Genomic DNA, 18,597 nt, shown 5'->3' with positions numbered 1-18,597 from the left:
TTCAACATGTCAATTTGAATTCAACCGTTCTTTATTAAGTGCCTAAAACTCTTCTCTGCATTTCCAATCTTGACTATGACTATGGTTGAGCATTGTAATGCACAAACGCTGGCTGATGCTTTCATCAGTGTGCAACTCTTACTCTTCTGCATTACACAAGAATAAAAATACTGCTAGAAGGAACTTAAAGCTAATTAGTTTTCCTCTGAAAGCTAACCAGTGTATTTTTAATTGGCATGGACACACGAGGTAAACAATGCAGGGATCCTTCACTATACCGCACTGAAGGATGTCTTCCAGAAATAATCCAATTTTACATACAATGTTAGGATATCAAGTAATTTATTTTTATTAATAGCTATTTATTATTCTAAACTAACCTACTTACACTGTTTTTTTCTCATCATACGCTGTGATGACAGGGGGTAGATGCAGACTGAGACTTCCCGCTGTTTCTGCTATCATTTTCCCTGTGGACCCTCCACAGTGCAACACACACACACACACACACACACACACACACACACACACACACATATACACACACAGTTTTCTTCAACACCCACCCTCTACGCTCCAGGCAAGACAGGATGAGAATGTCTGGATGTTTTACGTTTAGGGCTGATTGTAAACTAGGGGACACCATCAATCCAGCAGGCGGCCATCTTTTATGCACAAGGAGGCAAAATGATAAAAGTTTTGTTGCAAACAAATTTAACAATAAAATTTAAAACAAAACTGTTATGTGTGACACCAAAATCAGTACACTCTATTGATTGTCATTCTGTGCGAATAAATAAAACTATGCTACCAAATCAGTTTAGTGACACATTTATTCTAATAATTCACAAAATTAAATCCAGGAAAATTGGATTTTCTTGCTTCTCACAAATCAATTTACTACAACCTCTGCTACACACTGCAAAGAGATCCAGGTGTCAGTAATAAACTGTAACTGGGAGACAAAATCCTTTCACACACATGGAGAACAAAGTACTATGTCTGATACATGTTTCCAGGAATACAGAAGTACAGCACCGAAGGTGTGTACAGTATTACAAGGCTTAAAGTCTAAAAGTATAATAAGTATAAAGTCCGGCACCGTGCCAGAATACTTTAACAATAAATTTGTATTTACATGCGGTTTTATATTTTCGAGTCAATTGATTTCATCTACCAATCATATGAGAGGAACGCAGCTCTAACTAACGCAGAGCTTAAAGTACTCGGTTCTGGTGTCGGATTTCTGGGCTACGACTATTTGAGAAAAATAAATTTATTTAAAAGTCCACCGGGGATTTGTTTTTGATGCGCTGGGTTTATCCAATTATCAAACTTCCACCTACCAATGAAATAAGATCTAGCCAATCAGATGCAAAGTAGGTTCGCTGACCGACCGACCGGGTTTGGGATAAAAACAACACGTGTGGGCACAATCATAGTGGAACCCGATTTGTCATTAACGATAGCGACTGTGTAAAACATATCTAAAGCCCAAACTGCCTTGAAAACGCTGTCTGTTTGGAATCAGCATGGCGGTTATTTGAACATAACGGCCTTGTCCCAGAGTTTAGACGTCTAGCTATGTGAAAAGATAAACAAAGCAAAGATTTGATAAATGTACATGAAGCAACTAATGTCAACATGGACAAAATCATGAATGTACTAATTGGCTTTTTTTGATGATGACCTGTCCAAAATAAAAACACATCTAGAAAGTTTTGTTTTCACAATGATTCAATGTAGGATTATGATATTATTGCAATATGAAAATCTACATTGACTCTTAATTTGATATATGGTTGGAAAAAGTAAAAATGTATCCAAAACTTTTTTCTTCTTAAAAATGATGACTTTTATTATTTGCTACTGTAAAAAGGACTTCAACTGTTTTGCTAGTCAAATTAACCTTAATGAGTGCATATTGAAACATTACATTGTGGATAAAAAAAGTTTCAGGCTCATGATTTTTTTTCACTTTAAGTCCTGGTACTAATAACGTATGTAGATATCTGTAACATTACACCCACATATCATTGTTGAAAGTTTCATTCCAAAATCATGAGTATTGTTTTTTTCTGTTATACCAGCCTCCACTCTTGTGCTTTCAGGCTTTCCACCATATTTTGGAACCTGCTGTGGAGGTTTGCTTCCCTTTAAGTCTCAAGTGCATTGGCGAGGTTGGGCACTGATGTTGGGCAATAAGGCCCGGCTCGCATTCTATGCAAAAGGGTAGATGGGGTTGAGGTCGGGGCTCTGAGCAGCAGTGAAGTTCTTTCCCAACGTACTTGGGAAACCATGTCTTCATGGATTTTGCTTTGCACATGTGTACATATGTCGCAATGTGGAAAAAAAAAAATTCAAGAACCTTTACCAAAAATGCCCCAAAGTTGGAGGCACTCTATTAAATTTATATTAAATAGCATTGCATTCAACGCAATATGTTATTTTTACCTAAACTGGAGCTAATTTTTTAGGGCCCAAACCATGAAGGACAGACCCAGACTAAAAGCACACAAAAATACGTGGGGTGTCCCCATACTTTTAACCATAAAGTCCAATCAGACAGAACATTAAACACAACCATGTTGTCCATTAAATGTAACCCCACGGAACAATCATAATGATTCAAAACACATAAGCTTATATCTTCAACATCATGTAAATTTGGAGAGTTTAGTTTGGATGGATGGTGGTGATATAGCTATACCTCCATGGGAATAGACACACTGTAGCTCTCTGTCTCCAACAGCTAAACTGTCTGTGGTCTCTGTGCTCAAAGGATTGCTCCACTCCCCAAACACACCTGCAGCCTAATTTAGACTCTGTGTCTCTCTCACACACTCTCTCTCTCTCTCTCTCTCTTCTCTCTCTCTCTCTCTCTCTCTCCCCTTACTTGTAGTCGCTTTTCATGGGCCTAGTTGTAAAACAGTAACACATTTTTTTCACCAAACAGCCAAAGTGGACACTCAGATGCTGAATTGTCACACACACATGCATAGATTTCAAACATTTACAGCCAAGTGCACGCTCCTTTCAGTCACAGGTGGGATTAATATCATCTCACGCACACCTCCGCGCGTGCACACGTGCATCTCCGACATGTTAAACAGAACTGTGAACATGCAACCAGCTCCTCACTCTGAGAGTAACATCGCAGCACTGACCGTGTCAACACTATTGGGCACGTCAAAGCGCACAGCGCAACTGAAATCTAGTCTTCTTCTGTATTATAAAGGCTACTCTCTCTAGCTCCATTAATTCATTATTTCATTCACACATCACCTCTCTCTCGTCCCCTTTTCCTAACCCTTCCAGCCTTCTTCCTTACCTCTGCGCTTGGAGCTCCGAAGCCAAAAAGCGGCTTCACCGACCCAACCAGAGTGCTGCACAGCACAGTAGAGAGAGGGAGAGAGAGAGAGAGAGAGAGAGAGAAACTGCTGCACTTCAACCACTATTATGCAGTGGTGTCTGTTTTGTGAATATGTGTGTGTGTGTGTGTGTGTGTGTGTGTGTGTGTGTGTGTGTGTGTGTGTGTGTGTGGTGTGTGTGTTCTTGCATTATTAACATTTTGAGAACAAATCAATTCATATTCACACGTCAATATGGGTTCCAACGTGGCCATATTAGAGGACCTATATGTAGCCATGCATATGTATTCATATTAAAGGACAATTCCGGTCGATTTCAACACATAGCTCTGTTGTTTGCAAATATGGAGTGCTGTCAGTAACAAGAAAAATGAAAACAATTGATGCTGCCTACACCGTGTTATCTTCTGCTAGAGTTAGCACCCAACAGGCTTAAACAGGGCAAGTTTTTATCCATGTGCAGCGATTCCTTCCGAGGGAGCACAGCGAATCTGACTGCAGGAGATGTGACAGAAAGGTATAAAAGTTGTGTTAACTCATATCTCTGTTTATTTTGATGGTGGTGAAGTCCACACTAGTCGATTGTCAAACTCACACATTTCAATATTCCAAAATTTATTTTTAACACAAAAAATAACAATTTGCCGTTGTTATGTCCTTAGTCATGACTATGTAGAAACAAGCTGTAACCTGACACCACGATGGAGCCAGGAGAACAGAGCAGGCAGCACCGATTGTTTTCAATTTTCTTGCTACTGACAGAACTCTAAATGTCCAAACAACAGAGCTACATGTTGAAATCGAGAACATACTTTGTTTAGTGATGACCAAAAAGAAAAATTGCAGCCATGCCATTGTGACTTCCAGGGTCCCTTGGAGTGCTTCCTTTGCCTCCTTCCCATTTAGGTAGTTTACTAAAAGCTGGTCCCCAAAAGCTGTAAATTATATACTCTGATTTCCTTCACTTTTCCAGACAAAGTTTAATTTGACAGAAAGTCAGGTGTGAAACGATTCCACCACATCAAGTTTTGGTCCTTGCCTCCGGATGTTTAGGGCTTAAACGGTGCTTCCTATAACACATGTGAGAATGATAATTTATTTCAAAATCCTGACGTCTGATTTGTTTAGCCGCCCTGAGGCAAACACTGTAGGTGTCACTGAATGTGTTTCAACAGGCGGCATTTTTTAGGCTCACAGATAATACTGAGTTTTAATTTGAAAAGATTTGCTAATACCTACCTGGCATTTAAAAGATTCCAGGTTCTGCTCCATCAAATCAAACGTGATTTAATGATAGATAAACAGGAATATGTTGTGGCTGTTCTCACCCATGTTTCAAAGGTGTAGAAATGAAAAGCAAACCATGAAAACATTAAGAGCTTCTTAAAGTTATCTGCAAGGCTCTATCTCTAAATCTAAGTCGTTGATATGGTCATGTCCAACATGGGTTGGATATGTTTGTTGGAGAAGTCATGCAAAAGAAGACAGTAAAGTCTGTCTCTCTTCCTTAGCACAACGTTTAAAGAAAGGTTTCAGTTATACCCTCGTGTCAAAGTTACATAATAAAACATGACTGTGTTTCTGAGTTAATTATTTTAGGATTATTCAATTAGCTCAAGAAAAATAAAGGTGGTTTGATTAACCTGTATTCTCGAGACAAGTTGAGAAAATGGAATCATTATCCTGAGATAACAAACACCCTGGTTTTAAATATAGAAAGGCAGTTTAAAGTCCCCGAGACAAGCGCACTCACAAGCTTTATAATTAGAAGTTTCTTTCTTGCTCAGTGTATTCTCTCCCAATAGCTTATCTTGAACAGAAGCAGATCTAACAGCTCTAACCCAAGAAGCCGGCAGATACACTTTGAGCTGATGGGGACTTTTGGCTGAGCACTGAGACACATCAAAGCATCTGATGCAATGATGGACTGGGGGAAGAAACAGGGTGCTTACTGTAGTCTGGAGGGGCTAAGGGAGTTTTACAGTAGCCACAGCTGAGCTGGCATGTGCAAATTTGAGGTCATGAGAGCGCCGTAACTGTTTATACTCCCGCGAGGTGGTCACGACACTAGTTGCAGTCTTCTCCTGAACAGTGGTGGAGCTAATGAGCAAAGGCTACCGACTTTGCTATTTCTACGGACTAGAAGAAGAAGAAAAAGGTAGCAGCATTGCCGCCTGCTTCAATTTGATTTGATGACCTACTTCGTCGGATCAAGCCTTTCATTCACCATAAAAAAAAATAATTAAAAAATATTTAAAAAATAGAGTGGTGCGCGCCCTCTGGACCATTGATGGAATACTCTATCGGGCACAGGCCCAAGGCCCTACAGAATCTGGGGTCCTTACACAATTTTATTTGCTGAAAAACAACACAAAATGATCACAAAGAGACAATTATTGACAACAAACATACACAAAACAAGATGAAATCACTACAGAGATGCAAAACAACCACAAAGAGATGCTAAACGACTAAAAATAGACACAAAATGACCAAAACCATACACATACAAAGGACACAAAATGACTACAAATACACAAAAAACGACCACAAAGAGATGTAAAATGGCTAAAGAATACAAGCAAAATGACTACAAATACACAAAAAACGACCACAAAGAGATGTAAAATGGCTAAAGAATACATGCAAAATGACTACAAAGAGGCACAAAATGACCAAAAATAGATGCAAAACAACTACAATGGGATGCAAAAAGACTATAAGTAGACTCAATGAGTTTGCGTGTCTTTTTACTATGTAGACAAGGTGGGGGGGCTCTTACTACATGTCTGTGCCCAGGGGCCCATTGTGTGATAATCCATCCATGAATGCAACTACATTTCACATTAAGCATATCCGCACACAGCATGTTTACAGTGATTCCGGCAGCATATTTTTTACAGCTGGTGGTGTTGGAGACTAAAAATATTTGCTGCCCTAATTCAGCCGAACATTACTGGGACAGAGAGGGAAGTGGCATCAAGCTTCAAAAGCCAGTTGTCGGTTGTTTCTCTTTCTTTCCTTTCTCACTTTAATCTGTTGTTTAGTGTGCAAATGGGGAAAACAATTGACATCAATAGGCTCACAAATCAATATACGCACTTAAAGCTGTCGTTAAAATCAACATTGATGCTAATGGGGCACTCTGGTCTGACAGATTGACCCACACACACAATCACACACACTCACACACACAAACACACACACGCACGCACGCACGCACGCACGCACGCACGCATCATCATACTAGCCTTCACTCTGGACCGACTGAATATTTGAGTAACAGTAAACAGGAAGAGAAGATCCCACTGGGAAGTGTTTGTGTGTGTCTGTGTGTGTGTGTGTGTTGCTAAGTAAGTGGTTGGGGAGGAGTTGCTCCACATTTTGTGTGTCGTGACATGCATTCACACAGACACCGATTTTTGTGTGGCATGAATCTGTCTGGTAGCGCCCTTTGCAGCGGTTGAAGTTTAACTGTATTAAGAAGTATAAAAAAGGATTATTAAATTACGTACATTTACTTTTACAGATTTTAAACTGTTTTGAAAGGGTACCGTACCTTAGGTGAGTAAAAATACACCAAAAGTGAAGAAAAAAAATTTAAGAAAGGCCTACATTTAACAAATGTTGATAACTCATGTAACTAATGTTAGCATTTTAACATTAGTGAGGTGTCAAATACATAGAGTAGACTGTGATTTGATTTAAACTTTATTCCTCTTTATTTGACTTCATTTTAAAGTGCAACATTGCGACAGTACACCCAATTTGTTTTGATATCTGCAGTTTCAAATTCATTTACAAAAAATAAAATTGACAAGATTAAATGGGGGAAAGATTTTGGGTTGTATGGAAGAAGGTGCTGTAAAAAATATTTCATACATCTTCTTTATGCATGAGCCATGTGGTGATACAATTCAATACAGTACATCATCTCCATTGGACCATGTACAGTATCTAACACAACATTCACACAACTCTGAGTTAAGCTGCGTGGCTCTAATATTCCAAATTTATCCATCCATTGTCTGCAGCTCGGGTCTGGGTGCTGGTACAGTACCACGGCAAGCATAAAAGCCCAGATGCCCTTCTCCCTGGCTTCTTCCTCCAGCTCCTGCTGGGAGAACCCGAGGCGTTTCCATGCCAGATGGGATATAATATAATCCCTCAGTGTGCTCTAGGTCTGCCCAGAGGAAATCCTTCCAGTTGGATGTGCCTCCACAGACATCCAGGGGAATCCTGATCAGAGACCCAAACCCTCTTAACTGGCTCCTTCCTATGCAAAGGAGCAGCACTGTTAATCCAGACGCCCCGCGCGCGCACACATACACATACACATACACATACACACACATACACACACACACCACACACACACACACACACACACACCACACACACACACACACACACACACACACACACACACACACACACACACACATCACACACATTACTTATATTTGTGATTGGGTACAACCCAAAGCTCATAGCCTAAATCTAAAGAAATAGGGCAGGGGGGTAGGGCGGAGTATGCATGTTAGCAGGGTGAACTCTATTTAGCAAATGGAGAGGTGGCTAACAGGAGTTTTGGATAGTTTTATCATTTACTTCCGCTCTATTTTCCGACAAATGTAAACACTTCTGTGGCAATTTTATCTAATTAAAGGTTACCATGTGAACGCCTACAGAAGGCATTTGGATTTCATGAGGCAGTCCAAGTCCTTGTTAATGGACTAACTCACTGAAGCTTCTCACAACGCTTTCTGTGTCACTGGAATAGTCGGCTGAAAACACACACAAAAAAAAACAAAAACATCACAAACAGTGATGCAGACTGACAGCTATTCTGTTAAAATCGACACAGATCGCTAGCGTGAAGGGACTATTCGCATCTCCAACGACATCAAACAACAAAGCTCGGCCTCTGAAGAACAAAACACCTCAACTTTCTCTGACTTCATCTTGATGGGCTGTTACGCTGCGAGCCAAGGAGACATGAAGCGTTTGTGTTGCGGCTTGCTGAGAGAGGGTGGTTAAAAGCATGAGGTCCACACACGACACAAAAGGAAGAAAAAGAGATGACCACATGCTGCTGGTAAACAGATATTTCATTCTTTTTTTTTTTTACAACAGATGAAATGGAAGCCATGTTAGTGTAAAAGTTGACACAGAATGTTTTGTAATAGAAATATGACGAGTAAATCTGTTTTGTATCCTTTTAAACGGGGCTCTCCAAAGGTTTACAACAATGGGTTACACTTTACTTGAAGGTATCTACATAAGAGTGACATGAAGCTGTAGTAACAATAATAATAATAGTAATAATGTATACTTTATTAATAGGGGAAACGACAATGAACAAAAATTTACAAATGAAAATCCTGAACATGCCATATAAAAAAATTCATAAACCTTTATGATATAATGCTTCGTTTAGTAAGTTCATTCAGTTTTGTCTGTTAGGGTTAGGGTTCATGTGTCATGACTGTGTTATGACACAATGATGTGTAATAATGTGAATGGCACTCTTATGTAGATACCTTCAAGTAAAGTGTTACCCAATAATGCCACTGTGTGCAGAACATATTACCACATTTTTCAACTGTTTCTGATGGCATCACGGTGGCTGTTGCTTTCAGGTCATCCGTGATCCAAGATGTTCTCCAAGACCTCCAACTGAATGATAAGGTTGTTCTGTGTTTGCTGGAAGTTTGTTTTTATCAAACTTTAATAGGTGATCATTTGCCAGTGTTGGGTTTACAGCTTGATGTGCTGCCCCCAAGTGGCCAAAATATCCATTGTATGCTGGTAAAAATAGTTTACATCATCATAACAGGCCAAAAAGTCCTCCAATCCACACGACCACATAGGTCGTTTGTTCCTAACTTCTAATACGACCTATCAGAGCATTTTGGATTTTTGTGCACATAAAAAACTAAATTGTTTGTTTCTTCCTTTAAACAGAGAAACTGAAATCTGGCAGGAACACAAAGGAGTAACACAGTTTTTTATCCTCTTAAAAATTCAGAGCAAAATCATTACCCAGTCCCATTCAGTGAGGCTTCTATTGGCCCCCACTGGTTGCACAATACAGCCATGTGGTTTTTGTAACCTGGATACCCCGGAATCTCAGCGAAACGGAATAAATCCAAAAGTTACACATTAAGCCCTTTAGCTCTTTGCAAATGAACTCTTACAGGTACAAAAACACTGCAGGCTCCAACTCCCGCTAATCAGACTCCAATTTAGGCAGCACACACTTCTCTCTGTAGCGAATCCTTGAAAGGAACTCCAGGTGATTCAGCCCACACGTTTTCCACCTGTACCGAAGATGACTAATCTGTGGCCTCCTCCGCATTAAACCTCTCCTCCTCCACACTGAGACTGCAGTCACTGCTGCGCTGGCCTCAAACAACCCTGAACAATGGCTGCAGCTGGACAGACTGGAACCAGCACAGGTCAGTCCACACAGCAGAGGTGACAAACACAACAAGTCGCATTATGTTTCTCTCAGCTGCACTAAGCTGCACTTTAAGATTATTTTGAGGGCATTTTTAGGCCTTTATTCAACAGGACAGCTGAAGACATTAAAGGGGAGAGAGAGGGGGAATGAACCCGGCCCGCTGCGTCGAGGAGTAAACCTCTATGTACGAGCGCCGCCTCTACCAACTGAGCTACCCGGGCGCACGGAAGTCTATTCTTTTACAGTTTTTATCAATTGGTTACAAACATTTTCTGAAAGCATGACTCATACTCTCTACACTACACGCAAATCAAAAGACACACACAATGGGTAGAACCCCTCAATTCTTCTGCAAAATGAAACTTCAACACATTCAAAACAATGTTATTCCTTTAAAAATTGTATTTTGTTTTCAAATGACACACACACACACACACCATCACATGAATAGACTCCTTATAAGAACCAGTTGAACACTAATGTGTTCAACGTAAAACACTATGATGAGTGGATAACACTTCTTCTCCATTCATCAAAATGACTTAGGTCTTTCTTTGGCAGTGTTACACTTACTACAGACAGTACACCCATAAGTGTGTTGAAAAATATTTGAGAATATTGTTTTTATACTCAGAACACACAAATACACGGAAACAGATATGTTTTATTTTTCCCTACAACAACAATGCACACAGTGTACTTCCCAACCAACACAAAGTTGGACATACAGAACAGACATTTATCTACATACACAACAACAGAAGAATTTACTGTATACAGTATCCTCTCTTCTGTTTCGGTCTGACCAAAGCTCCTCATCCACCGGACTACATGGTCAACCAAAGTGGCTCGGATCTCATCAGAGATTACGGTCCTTGGCCTTCCTCGTCCTTCTTGTCCTCCTCGTCCTCCTCCTCCTCTTACTCTCACTTCTCTGGCTCTGCCCCCGTTTCCAATGTTGACATCCATTGCTCCAAAACAGAAGTGTGCATATTTGAATGGCAGTGTGTTCCTTGTGAAAACGTTTTTTTTTTTTTTCATTAAAATTGCGCCAAATGTGAATTGTGTGTAGTGCTTTGAAAAAAGTGGGTTTAAGAATTGCAGTTTGAGTGAAAAGCCGGAATTGTGCTTGTAGTTTAGCAGAATTGGTTCAGGGGGGTGGTGCATGAGTTACATGTTGACAATATGTAACTTCATTGTATATCAAGTACCATCATTTGTGTGTATACAATTAAGAAAAACTGTAACAGTCAGACACATGAACTAACCTCATTTTATTTGGACAGTAAAAGCATTTTGTCCTGGGAAATATGTGCAGGGATTTATTGATACTTCACAGCTTTTCTTTATAATGCCTAAAAACCCACGCTGGCAATCAAAAAGCCCAGAGGCAACTTAACTCATTTTTGTAAATTCCTGGTTGATAAGTCGATATGGCAGACTACACACACACACACACACACACACACACACACACACACACACACACACACACACCTTGTTAAGCTCTTCTATTGTTCACTCTCCTGCAAAGAATAAAGGTGATACTTGTTATTGTCCGGTAATAGGAGAGGGAATACCAACCGATATCTGTTTTTTCTTCCTTTCCATAATGAACAATCAATGTTGCTTTTCTCCCTGCCAAAAGGGTAATTAAATGTAGGTCCTATGACTTAAAAAGCATAATAATGTAAGTATTAAAGTTAATTTGCTGATAGTGGAAATAGTAGTTGGACAAAACAACCAAAAGTCAATTTACTGTCTTTCTTTCAACTATATCACAACGGATTGAGTTTCCTCCGTTGTCACGGAAATGCATCTGTTGACATGCTGTAGCTGTTGATTGTAATCCGTTGCACTTTTAGGTCATCTGTTGTCTTTACTTAAGCATCAGAGATCATAAATACTTGTAGCAGTTAAGTGCTACGGATGAAATGATAACAGCTATCTACAGAGTGTTTTTGTACCTTGCCAACAGATCTCTATGAAAACAAATTTATTTGCTATATTACTATCCATGTATTTACTTTACTATTTAATTCACATTTCCCCAGATTACCCAATATGTTGCTTTATTATTTTTTATTTGCAATGCCAGCTGCAAGTAGTGTCCCCCCCCAATAGATAGGCTACATTACTCAGGTTTCCTTAACACGCATTAGCCATTTATGGCATCAAAACCAAACAAACATATTCAAAGACTAGTCTAAAAGAGGCCTTATTTTTTTATGTGAACATAGCTTCTGAAATCCACTTAATCTCACAACCTGGAAATGTTCAGTATAACAGTGATTCAGAGTGGGATGGAAGTAATTCAGCCTGAGCTTTTCATCCACTGACATCAAGCTCCAGCGGCTTGTCACAGCAATGTTCCTTCAATACTGTTTTAGAGGTAGAAAGATCTCTATTTTGTGTTGTCTAGAAAATGATAATGCTGAATTATGTTACTACTCATTCAGCAGTGGTGAGCAGCTACTGCGTAATGAGTGTAGCGAAAGACAAACAAAAACAACAGGCAAGATGGTTTCTGGCCGCGAGATTGGTTAAAGTGCTAACAGGTGAATCAGTGTGATAGGGGAACAACAGGAGCCCGAGGCAGGCGCAGTCCTAATCCCAGACCTCTACCCTCTCTGTATCTAGGAGGAAGCAACCAATCAGACACCAGCTCTGCAGGACAGATCCACAGCCACACTGACCCAACATGAGCTAATGTAGCATATAAGAAGAAAACATGACAAATTACATTGGTTTCTGTTAACTACAGTATGGGAAGCCAGAAACATGACAAATAATTGTCAGAAAATGTAGTTGTTTTTTTTTTACCTTTTAACATAATCAAAAAATATATATTATGCAACTTATATGTGCCTGCATGATTTATTTTGTTAGCATCATTTTTGGCTTTCATGGCAATTTATTGATCTCAATTGTTATGTACTAAATAATTTATCATTCTTTTATTACATTTTAAATCTATATTATTTACATATGAAAAACTGTATTAAGATTTCATTCATATTATACATACCATAATACACACAGTACATGTATATGATCAATATTGATCTGTTGTTTATATCTATTCACTACTCTTCTATCACTCCAACATCATTATAATTTGGATTTATATATTATTATTATTTTATCTATCACTCACTTTACTCTGGAATATTGATAAACTGCACTATTAGTTAAAACCGGTTTCTTGAACAAATATATTGATGCAGATAAATAAACATGTACATACACTGCCTTTGGGTTGTGCACAGTATGGAGTGTTTCTACTAAAAAGTAAGCAAGAGATCAAAACATTTTAAAAGCAAAAGCAATATAGTGCAGAAACACAAAAAAGGTTAACAGCACCACAAATCGATACGGAATTTATTTATTTCAGAAACTTTAATACTGTGATCACTGCAAATGTCTTTTTCATACCTTTACATTTCACAAAGACAATGGATCCGGGATGTAAACAGTATTTTTCCCCTCTGTAAAACTTGGTTGTCTTCAAATTGTGTGCTAGATATCCTGTCGAAGCGGATTGCTTTACTGTTAAGTTTGTTCTTCCAACAGGAGGAAACTAAACTGATCACGACACAGCATTAGAAGTTGGGACTGAGCGTTGTGAAACCTTCCTCCCCTGCTGCAATCTCGAACCACATAAGTTGTGCTTGACTGAAAACCAGCACCCCTACAGAACAAACAACTTCGAGCCTGCTCCTGATCAGTGATGCTTGAGGAAAAGAAAGGTTGAAATTCTCTGAAGTGAATAAAGTCGGTTTGACAGGAACTGCACAGGCAGGAAAAACTACAAAGGAACATCAAGATGAGATTGCACAGGAATGGATCAATTCACCCTTCTTATCTAAAAACATGTCAACACAATCCTTTTTTATAAAACATTGTGCAAAGGTTCTTAAAAATAAAAGATATTACAAAATGGAACATTTGAACATCTGAACATTTACATTTCTCATATCCTTCTGAAAAGCACCAAAAAAACTGAGCCGAGGAAAGAAAAAAAACTGAACGCACTGTAAATGAACTCAACATTCGCAATGGAGTAACGGGTTTGTGTGTGTCTTTATGCCTTTGTATAAGGTATAAAGTGAACTTTTATTAAAGATGCGAGCAAAACATCTGCACAGTTTGTCATTTGGCCATACTTAATTTGAAATACAAAAACCAGAGCACTTTCCATGTACAATAAAATACGAAATATAACCTACTAGTCATCATTTAAGCATCGGCATACCGTAGTGCTGAAAACAATTTACAGTCAACACGCCCTGGATCGGGAACATCTCTGCCTATGAACTCATATGGTGGGTATATTTTGAGGATTTCACATTATTGGATGAGATGACTACTAGATTCCTTTCCACAACTTCTTAAGCTGTTAAAACAACCAAATTATATCACTGAGCAAAACAATCGAGCATTTGACTGTTCAGTGGTGGTGTTACAATCCACGCAGACTGACGAGAGATTCTTAAAACAGAACCGTCTACCATCTTCTACAGAGTTCACTCATCTCCCTGCAAAACAGCAGAGCTGAATGTCGGTTATAGTAAACATCACATTTATTTAGGCTCATTTATATTCTCTTTACATTCAGACCGGGTGCCGTTCATGCGCTATATACTGCAGGGTTTTTAATTGCATGAATTCGAGACACAACTGTACTTTAAGAGATATTTTTTTTTACATCAAAAGGTTTTGATAGAGGATAGGGAAGGAATTAAGGCTTTAACTACATTTGTGAACAACCGTTTCAATGTACATGCTCAAGTTGGCGAGCTGAAATAACCCCCAACACGGACACCTGGCTTAGGAAATAGCTTTGTGGCTCCAGCTTGGGCTGTAAGTAGCTTTGTGATTTGGGGGAACATTTCCTCCAATACACTCTAATTACAGGGGCCAGCTGCCCTGAAAGATTTACTGCATGTAACTGAATGCAAAGGCACACACACACCGACACATTTCCAATACACTTCATACACTCCCTGTGTCTGGAGGCTGGCCAGCCTGATTGGGTTCCTTAAAAATATTCATGTGAAACAAGAGAAAGGCTGAAGCCTCGCAGCAGATTCCCTGTACAAACATTTATGAGGCAGTCTACAACTGTGAGTATGAAACTGACTACAATGAATAAGTGAGTAAGGTGACTGTATGTGGGTGTGGGTGTGTGTTTGGGAGGGTTACCAGGTGTTTATGCAGGATGAAGAAGAGCCTTTCCCTTTTATCTGTTCCCCAGATGCTGTTTCAAAGGCACGTCCCTGCTCTGCCTGGGAGTAAATGACCAAAATAAGTGACTCTAGGCACGACCGGATGGACTGATGTACATTCACACAATGACTACGAACACTGCCACTGGTACAGTAGGTACTGTAGCTCCTTATCATGGGCATTTTATTCTAACCAAATAACTTATGTCTTGATCTACAACTTTCTCAAAAAGATCCTCACATTCTTAACAAATACTGAACCTGAGGAAAACCATAGATGTTAAAATGCAACCCCCTCCCCCCCACCCAGGTCTGCTCCCTTTATCAAAAATCAACATTTTGCTTTATGTTTTGATTGTCTCTCAAAGTTGAATTCTGATTTTGTTTTCCTAATCTGTGCTTGTGTGGCCCCCCGGTCGACATCTGACTGGTTGTTAAAGAGGCGTGGGAAAAATTACTGAGTGACTGGCAGCCAATTTAATATTCATGACATTTCCACTGGTGTTCACTAGAGGGCACTGTAAGCAACATGACAGCAGGCTTGGGCACCACAAAGTACAACATATACAGAATAAAAAGCATATAGTTAAGAAAGAAAGCCATTAAATTAATACAGCTAGTGATCTTGAGGAACTAAAACACTGATGTCTGTTGTACTGTACGAATAAAACAACTTATTTATTGGAATTATAATACAAGATAATAAATTAACCTGGGAAAAAAAGTCCCCTCTTACTTTTCCCTCCCAAAACATGTCTGTCATTTCTTATCAGCTGGCTCTCTGTATTCCAGACAGTGGGATGGTGAGTGGAGTCCTCTTTGCTTTTTTTCCTCGAAGCAGGATGTCCGCTGCTTCAAAGGATGAAGATGGGAGGCTCTTGTGCAGCAGAGGCTGGTGTCTTAAGTGTAGCAACTTTGAGAACATCTTTTCCCAAATTGAACTTCTTTTTAGAGCAAACTCTCTCTTTAATTGAAAAGACAGGAGTCATGACTTCTTCCTATTGCTTTTAAGACACATAAAATAGGGATGGACCAAAGCACTCTGGATATCAGTTATGGTTAATGGCACCACTTGCCGATGGCTTATAAATATACTCCTCTGTCAGGTGTGGGTTTGTGCTGTAGAGACAGACAGGATTCTGTAATCCCAATCTAAGTGACACAGAGGAGAATTTTTTTTTTAAACACTGTACAAATCCATGTTTCCCTCCTGTTCAGAGGCAGATTGACCTGCTTCCATGTCGTCGGCTTTGAGGAGAGGAAACACTAAAATTCCTTCCATTTACATGTAAAGTAAATGGAAACCTCTCCTGTGTCCCGTGGTCTTGAGACTTCAGATTCATTATTGTGTGTTTGTGTGTGTGTGTGTGTGTGTGTGTGTGTGTGTGTGTGTGTGTGTGTGTGTGTGTGTGTGTGAGTGTGTGTGTGTGTGTGTGTGTTGTGGCTGGGCTGGCAGACCTGTCTGACTTTGCTTGGCATTTTCAGAGACATTTTTACTTTAAGTCACATGGATGTCTCTGCTACCCTTTGCTGTGGCGGGTTTGGTTTGGCACAAAGGACTCAAGTCACCTTTTAGGACAAGCTGGGCAACATAAGAAAAAAGAGAAACACATCCACTGAGAAAGAAAGCATGGCTGACCTCTTGAGAAAGAGGAGGGAGGGGAAGAGCTTCCTCTTTGTTGGCCATTTTGCAAAAACAATTTTGGCACAGCGAGATGAGAGAAACATCAATTCAGCAACGCTCTCGTGGTCCCATTGGAGAGTAGAGGTCAGTCCTTCATAATCTGATGAAAAACGCCCATTTTTCTTGTGTGTCATCCTGAGAGGTGTAACAGTGGGCTCAGTGGAGACTGAGGCTGGTAGACAATATTACCCGCCGATGTCTGAAGCCAATGGAAGATGGTCAGAGGGTTCAGCATCAGGCTAATTGAGACCAACAACAAGTCTCCACTGTTCTTGTGCACAATGTCTTCCCCCTCTGCGTCCAGACTGTGTGTGATGTGCATGTGTGTGATGTGCATGTGTGTGCGTGTGTGTTAAAATGTGCAAGTTGGAGTCAGTTCATGTCGATGGTGTTAAAGACCCACTCTGTGAACTTCTTGAGCTTAGCGGCAGAGGTCTGGGACTCCTCCTGCAGTCTCTGGTTGTCCTCCCACAGCCTCTTGATCTGACCCTGAAGTCTGACCTTCTCTTCACGCTCCTGCAAAAAATGGACAAAGTTAATAAACTAAACAAGCTATTGAGAAGTTAAATTTGGAAAAGAAAAAAATAGATAATAAGAAAATAGATAATAGAATGAGTGCCTCACAAGAACAATGTAGGTAAACAATAAAATCGAAAAACAAAAAGCATGCAAGACTCAATCTAAACACTGTCCTCTCTGTATAAATATGAGAAACACTGTTTGGTGTTTGCATAAACATCTCGGTGAGTCCCACAACATACAACTTAAGGGCTTTGTTGGTAGATTTTATGAGTTGACATTTTGAATCTGCCAAAAGCACAACAAAACTAAATCCCTAGTTGGGTACATGGACATAAATATCTAGCCAGTTAAAGAACATACTGAAACTGTGTGGAGTTTTGCTTCCTGCTGTCAGTCAGCTGTAAGCTCATTGCTACTGGCTTGAGGGTGGTTGAAAAAGTTGAAGAATAATAGTTTCCTGGTGTCAAAATGATCTATTCCTACTTTAAACATTAAAAATGCAAACAGCTAAACGCTTTTCAATGTTTCTATATTTTATATTTTAAATAAATCACAACCAGACGGCAGCAATGTTGTGGGTGAAAACACTTTTTTTTTTAGTATTAGTATTTTCTATTGAAGACAAAATATTTATTTCATTTATTTGAGAGGAACACTGCTCATTAATCAACAGCAAAGCAACTGTAAATGAGTCAGAGTTAGCTCAGCAGGCTAATTGTCATCTGTTGTCCCTAGCCCGTTTGAAAATGACTTAATTTATTTACAACCCCGGCTCCATGTGCCACAATCCACTGTATGCAAATCAACCGTGGTTTTCATTTTTCATCCCTACTGGCACTACTACTGAGAAGGAGAGGCAAAAAATTATCTTTCAGCACAACACAGAGTTGAAGTTGTAAACATTCAGATAAGCACTTTTGATAGACAAAAAAAAAATCAATATCATGCATATGTACTGTATACAGTCGGGTCCATAAATATGGGGACATCAAAAATTCTAATCTTTTTGGCTCTATACACCACCACAATGGATTTGAAATGAAAAAGATGTGCTTTAAAGCAGACTTTCAACTTTAATTTGAGGGTATTTACATCCAAATCAGGGAAAATGTGTAGGAATTACAACAGTTTGCATTTGTGCCTCCCATTATTTTAGGGACCAAAAGTAATGGGACAATTGGCTGCTCAGCTCTGCCATGGTCAGGTGTGTAATTCCCTCATTATCCCTTTTACAAGGAGCATATAAAAAGGTCTAGAGTTCATTTCAAGTGGGCTATTTGCATTTGGAATCTGTTGCTGTCAACTCTCAATATGAGATCCAAAGAG

At 39.5% G+C, this 18,597-nt stretch overlaps 2 protein-coding genes and 1 long non-coding RNA gene across 4 annotated transcripts in view; 1 reads left to right on the top strand and 2 right to left on the bottom strand.

Moving 5' to 3' along the window:
- The window catches only part of rgs6 (regulator of G protein signaling 6), a 109,606-nt gene that overhangs the window by 88,835 nt on the left and 2,174 nt on the right, over positions 1 to 18,597 (bottom strand). Inside the window, exon 2 of one of the 2 annotated variants that reach the window (XM_032542415.1) lies at positions 9,769 to 9,775. The gene's annotated coding sequence lies outside the window, so the exon portion shown is untranslated. Of the gene's footprint in view, positions 1 to 3,331; positions 3,458 to 9,768; positions 9,776 to 18,597 lie in introns of those variants that run through there. The other variant, XM_032542416.1, reaches the window with a different exon arrangement.
- On the top strand, positions 1,482 to 18,137 carry LOC116705936 (uncharacterized). Its single transcript, XR_004336089.1, has 3 exons — positions 1,482 to 1,939; positions 15,957 to 15,962; positions 18,126 to 18,137. It is a non-coding gene; the product is annotated as an uncharacterized LOC116705936 (long non-coding RNA).
- Positions 13,207 to 18,597, bottom strand: part of sipa1l1 (signal-induced proliferation-associated 1 like 1) — a 79,909-nt gene continuing 74,518 nt past the window's right edge. Inside the window, 1 exon segment of the mRNA XM_032542419.1 lies at positions 13,207 to 17,265. Coding sequence (XP_032398310.1) covers positions 17,122 to 17,265 — 144 coding nt within the window. The 3' untranslated portion in view covers positions 13,207 to 17,121.

The sequence above is a fragment of the Etheostoma spectabile genome, chromosome 18 (genome assembly GCF_008692095.1).
Source record: "Etheostoma spectabile isolate EspeVRDwgs_2016 chromosome 18, UIUC_Espe_1.0, whole genome shotgun sequence".
Classification (NCBI taxonomy): Eukaryota; Metazoa; Chordata; class Actinopteri; order Perciformes; family Percidae; genus Etheostoma; species Etheostoma spectabile.
Note: the sequence above shows the minus strand (reverse complement) of the source record. Positions and strands in the feature narration are given on the sequence as shown.